General features: G+C 40.6%; 1 protein-coding gene across 1 annotated transcript; it reads left to right on the forward strand.

Annotated features, from left to right (window-relative positions):
• The first annotated feature begins 3,406 nt into the window (after nucleotides 1-3,406).
• LOC149383217 (uncharacterized) lies at nucleotides 3,407-4,009 on the forward strand. Its single transcript, XM_089627715.1, has 2 exons — nucleotides 3,407-3,638; nucleotides 3,723-4,009. The coding sequence occupies exons 1-2, from the start codon at nucleotides 3,407-3,409 to the stop codon at nucleotides 4,007-4,009; spliced, it is 519 nt and encodes a 172-aa protein (XP_089483841.1).
• The last annotated feature ends 2,617 nt before the right edge of the window (nucleotides 4,010-6,626 follow it).

Genomic DNA, 6,626 nt, shown 5'->3' on the forward strand with positions numbered 1-6,626 from the left:
TTGACGCTTTTGATCAAATAATCAGGGTTCCTGGACGTACTCGACTGGCGGATTGAGTAACTGGTTGTATTGATCTTCAGTGGTGTATACCTCTAAACACATCTTTGGATCTAGTGTTTGAGATATTGTGGGTTCTTGTGCATTTGTGATTGAAAGTTTCACGAAAATTGACATTGAAGGCTACCAAGCATCGGAGAGTTTGAAGAGTGGAATTGAGAGGGGTCTCATATTCAGGGGGATTCCCTGTTTAGGTAATCACTAGTAGTAATAGACTAAGGGCATTAATATTTGTATTGTTCATATAAGTCCGTATTTGTACTATTGATTACATTATAGTGAAATCATTTCCACTGGTCGTGTACCCCAGAGTAGGTAACGTTGCACCGAATTGGGTAACCATATTGTGTGTCTTTACTTTTAAGCAATGTGTTATTGATTATCCATTATCTATGTTAAAGCAAGATGTCGGACAAATAGCTGCTACATTATGTTCGACATCTTACCTTTCATTTTAAACAGAATTTCAAAAGCACACTTGAAGTAAAACAGAGCCCCCTCTTCTTCGTCACAACGCCTCTCTCATCTATGTCTCCTCCCTTCATCCTCATCGTGGGTGTGCACTCCCACCGCTCCTATTCATCTTTGTTCGTCGCCGTGTTAGATATCATGAAGACGTTAAGTGTTTTATAAATATAACAGAAGAAACACAGACCATGTCCAGAATCCATAAATTCAAAATAAAATAGCAAACCATTTAATGTCAAAGAACTTGCAGTTTTGGAGAGACGACATTTTGAGCGGAAGCGTAAATATTGATCTTCAATCGATTTTCCTTAGACAAAATGATGGAGACCTTGGCGTTTTCCTTATACTTCAGTTATGGTTTTGTGGACAGTTTTATTTTCGTAAAAAAAAAAGGAAAGGTAGTAACTGTGCTAACATGAGAAAAGGTCTATTTATAATAATTTTAAGGTAACCATTAGGATCAATATATTTAACAAATGGCAATCTGAATTTTCCATCAAAAATTACTTGTGTCTTTTCATTAGTCATATATTTTCATTAGTGTTCTTTAATGACAATAACATAGGCCACATAATAAATAAAAATAACATTCTCCCACTTGACCGTAATGTCATATCATAATCAAGGAATGAAAAAATAAATAAAAAATTAGCTAATACAATTTTCATCAACATGAACCTGTTCTGTTAGATATACCAAACCAAACTAATGTAATCAAAATAACAATATCGTTATTTGATCCCCATCAATCATAGCACTGGTACTCTATCCAACTATGGTTGTAATATTCATTGGTCCTACAAAATAATTTGCTTAGTTTAATAAGTAAATAATGCGCATCGAAATAACAAAAAAATCATGAATTTAGAGTCAATACTGGACATCTATGTATATCATAATATATATATATATATATATATATATATATATATATATATATATATATATACACACACACACACACACACACACATACTTTTTTTCAACAATAAAATTATAATACATCAACCAAACTCATGCCGGCAACATGCTCTTTGTAAAGAGTGGGTGGTAACGCCTTAGTCAGAGAATCCGCTAACATTGCTCTTGTATGTATATGTTGTATTGCAATAGTCCCATCTTTGACTTTGTCTCTAACAACTAGATATTTAATGTCGATCCACTTGGATGCACCACTTGATTTATCGTTCTTAGAGAAGAAAGCCGCAGCCTCGTTATCACAAAACAAGGTTAATGGCCTTGAAATACTGTCTATGATTTGAAGTCATGGGATAAAGTTTTTCAACCAAACCGCTTGACCAGTAGCATGATAACATGATACAAATTCTGCTTGCATAGTGGAAGATGTTGTTATCGACTGCTTAGCACTCTTCCAGGAAATAGGTCCCCTTGCAAGCATAAATATGTAACCTAATGTCGATTTCTTACTGTCGATACATCCAGAAAAATCTGAATCAGAATAACCAATAACTTCAAGGTTATTTGACCTTTTGTAAGTAAGCATATAATATTTTGTCCCTTGCAAATAGCGTAAAACTTTCTTGGCAGCTTTCCAATGTTCCATCCCTGGATTAGTTTGATATCGGCCAAGCATGCCAACTGCAAATGCAATAACAGGTCGTGTACAAACTTGTGCATACATTAGACTCCCTACTACCGAAGCATAAGGAATTTGTTGCATTTGAGCACGTTCTAATTTATTTTTAGGACATTGAAATTTACTGAATTTGTCACCCTTTACAATAGGAGCGACAATAGGGGAGCATCTGTGCATGTTATATCATTTAAGCATTTTTCAATATATGCTCTTTGGGATAAACCCAAGATCCCACGAGACCGATCACAGAAAATTTCAATGCCTATAACATAGGAGGCTTCACCGAGATCTTTCATTTCAAATTTAGTTGAAAGAAAACGTTTTGTCTCATACAACAAGTCCAAATCATTGCATGCTAATAAAATATCATCCACGTACAAAACGGGGAATATAAATTTACTCCCACTAATCTTGAGGTATATGCATTGATCTTGTTGTTACGTTATATGTTGGCTTTATTTTTTAGTGCAAGTTGTTTGGAAAAATTTCGGTCTTCATGCTCCAGCTTCTGGTACGACATCCTTCCTCCTGTGTGCAGACAGTATTTCAGGCAAGTTTCCAGTTTTTCCAGATTGCCTCGCTGGTGTCTTTACTGCGTGATATTCTTGCGAGAATGGGTAAGGAAACCCTAGATACACTTCCAGGTATTTTTACAGCTGCTATAAAAGCCCTACGCTCCCCCCCTTAGCAGCCTTGATGCTTTATCAAAACACTTATAGCTCCTAGACGTGCAAGACCGGCGGATTGGGAGGCTTTGTGTATTGATAAGAGCGGTGTAATTCCTCAAACACTATTCCAGAAGATTGAGTGTTTGTGTGATTTGGGTTATGTGTTTACGTGATTGAAGACTCACGTGCGTTTGAAAACTGAAGTCATCCGAGCATAAGCATTTGCTCGAAGAGTGGAATTGACGAGGATCTCAAATTCAGGGGGAGTCCCTGGTCTAGGTATTCACTCGTGGTAATAGTCTCTAGGGCGTTGATTTTGTGTTGTAATCATATAAGACCTTGCTTGTACTATTGACTACTATATAGTGAAATCTTTTCCACTGGCAGAGTGCCCCCAGACGTAGGTGATGTTGCACCAAACTGGGTAACCATATTGTGTGTCGTTTATTTGTCGCACTTTTTGTTGATTATCCATTATCTGTGTTCAAGCAAGTTGTCGGACACATTGTGTACGACGTCTTGCCTTTGTGACTAATCAGAGTTTCAATTGGTATCAGAGCGGGCACCTTGATCTCTTGGTGGTTTCCTGGGTATTTTTTTTTTCTGATTACCAGATATGGATAGTTCCAGAGAGGGAAGTTCGGTCAATCGTCCTCCAGTACTTGATGGAACCAACTATGGTTACTGGAAAGCCCGCATGAGCGCCTTCATGAAATCCCTTAACAGCAGAGCTTGGAAGGCAGTGATACACGGCTGGGAAGCCCCAGTTACTGTTGATGATAAAGGGGCTCCTACAGGTTCAAAACCCGAGAAGGACTGGAGTCCTACTGAAGATGATGCAGCTCTGGGTAACTCTCGCGCACTCAATGCCATTTTTAACGGGGTTGATAAAAATGTTTTCAGGCTTATAAACACATGCACGGGTGCCAAAGACGCTTGGGAAATTCTTGCTGTTGCCTATGAGGGAACCACTAAAGTCCGTGAGCAGAAGCTGCAGTATCTTACTACAAACTTTGAAGCTTTCACTATGCTTGAAGATGAATCGGTTGCTAAATTCAATGTGCGCATTCGAGACCTTGCCAACGAATCCTACTCTCTCGGCAAGCCCATGACCGATGAAGATCTCGTTAGGAAAACTCTGAGAGCTTTAAGCCCACGATTCAAAATGAAGATCACAACAATAGAAGAAGTCCACAACCTTAAAAACTCTAAAGTTTGATGAACTCATGGGATCCCTCATGAAATTTGAGCTTTCACTCCCCAAGATGGAGAAGAAACACAAAGGAATGGCCCTCAAAAGCTCTGTTCATGAACAAAAAGAGCAGGTATTCTCAGATTCTGACAATGATATTGACGATACTATAGCTTCGCTGGCCAAGAATTATAGCAGGGTCATGAAGAGATTCAATCAGATGACTGGGAAGAATGTCTCCCAAGACGTCAAGGATAACTTTCAACGAAGATTCCAGAAGAATGCTGACTCTCACAAGAACGGAAAAAGTGGTGAACGCTCTGGAAAAAGCAAAGGCATTCAGTGCCATGAATGTGAAGGTTTTGGACATATTCAGAAAGAGTGTCCCAACTTCCTCAAAAAGCAGAAAAAGGGACACTACTACAAATACTGTTTTCCGGTGCGGAAGATATTCGGGTGCGACTTTTCGCACCCAAAAGTCGCACCAAATAAGGCTTTCAGGTGCGACTTTTTGCACCCAAAAGTCTATCGAAACTATTAGGTGCGACATAGTCGCACCCATAGGATGAAAACATTTTAGCGGCCAACTTTCCCCTATTTTTTGTAAAAAATATCATTGGGTGCGGAAAGTCGCACCCAAATGTCCTAAATTTTTCCGCGGCCAAATTTTCCCCCTCTTTTTACAAATATCATTGGGTGCGACTTTGTCGCACCCAAAAGTCCAACATACCTTTGGGTGCGACAAAGTCGCACCCAAAAGACCAAAACATTTTGACTACAAAGTTAGCGAGACCGAGAAAGAAAGAAAGGAAAGAAAGAAAAGAAAGAAGAGAGAAATGGAAAGAGAGAGACCGAGAGAAAGAGAGAGAGAGCCGAGAATCGTTGAATCGCAATCCCTTCTCTTCCTCCATTTCATCTTCTTCGTCTTCACGTAGCTCAGTTCCTTGCGCGCCAACCGAGCTCCACTGCGCGCCTCGACCGAGCAAAGCGCCACCGCCGCGAGCTCGTCGTGGCTGCCGCCCGAGAAAGAACGCCGGAGGAAGAGAGAGTAACCCCCGAGAAGAGTGAATCTCACAAAGATTAGGTAAGAAATCAAACTTGAGATGAATTAGGATTAGGGTTTGGAATTGATTTTCGGGTTTTTGGATTCGGTAAAGGGTTTTTGGATTCTAGGTTTGATTTTTGGGTTTGACCGTGTATGTGTGTGTGTGTGTGTGTGTGTGTGTGTGTGTGTGTGTGTGTGTGTGTGTGTGTGTGTGTGTGTGTGTAGGAGCGGCGTGGAGCGGCGACGGAGGCCGGAGCCATCCCGGTCCTGGACGAGTCGCCATTTTTCGCACCTAAATGTCGCACCCAAGACTTTTAGGTGCGGACTTTCGGGTGCGAAAAAGTCGCACCTAAATGTATCATTGGGTGCGAAAATTGACTTTCAGGTGCGAAAAAAGTCGCACCTGTTGCTAATTTTTGTACTAGTGGGATACAACGCCACTCTGTCTGATGAAGAAGAAGAAGATAACGACTCCGACCAGATAAGTAACTTTGTGGCCTTCACAGCCTCTATTCCCACTCATAACCTTGAATCTATTAATGAATCTGCTGAATCCTCACAAAAATTTGTTATAGATGAGGAATTATCTGATGACGCTATGAATAATGCGTACAATGTTTTACACACTAAATGGGTTGAAGAGTCCCATGTTCTTGACAAGCAGAGTACTTTTATTCTCTCTTTGACTGAAGACAAGGCAAGGCTACTAGAAACCATTGTTGATCTGAAACGGGAAGTCAGCCGCCTAAGTGGAGAGCTGGACAAGATGACTAAATCAGTCAGGATGTTGAACTCTGGCACCGACAGTCTTGATAAAATTCTCACAGTTGGAAAGCTTGTAAAGAACATGAAGGGGCTTGGGTATACTCACGGTGCTTTCACGTCTCAGACTATTTTTGTCCCTCAAAAGTCTGCTGCTCAGATGCCGCGAAATATGTCTCAGACATCTGGTCGTGACAAGTTCCAGAATCAGCATCAGCAACATCCTTATAGACCAACCAGGTCTCTTGTCAACAGACCTCGTTGGGTCTACCATCACTGTGGACGTAGAGGTCATATTCGGCCATTTTGCTATCGCCTATATGGGAGGAATCTTCATTAGCATCAATCCTCCCATAGGCAACCTCAACCAAGTCGTTCCCCCTCATCTCGCATGGAATGGAGAGTGAAAAATGAGTCATATCGCGCCAACATTGCTTACACCTCCCAGCGTGCCTCCACTGATAACGATTGGTACTTTGACAGTGGTTGTTCTCGGCACATGACAGGTGTTCAAACCTTTTTATCCAACATAAAACCTCTCTCTATTTGCCATGTTACTTTTGGTGATGGAGTGAAGGCCAAGATTATTAGTAAAGGTCAACTTAATTATCCTGGTTTGTCTTGCTTAACAGAGGCTTTGTTGGTTGAAGGCCTCACTGCTAATCTTATTAGCATTAGCCAACTCTGTGACTTGAACTTACATGTTAATTTTACTCGTGATGAGTGTGCTGTGATAAATGAGGAACAAGATGAGCTTATGAAAGGAACCAGGACTCTGGACGACTGTTACATGTGGTTCCCGGTCAAAGACTCTCAAGTCACCAAGTGTCTCATGTC

The sequence above is a fragment of the Urtica dioica genome, chromosome 10, assembly GCF_054948205.1.
Source record: "Urtica dioica subsp. dioica isolate 48M chromosome 10, U.dioica_male_clone48M_v1_H2, whole genome shotgun sequence".
Lineage (NCBI taxonomy): Eukaryota > Viridiplantae > Streptophyta > Magnoliopsida > Rosales > Urticaceae > Urtica > Urtica dioica.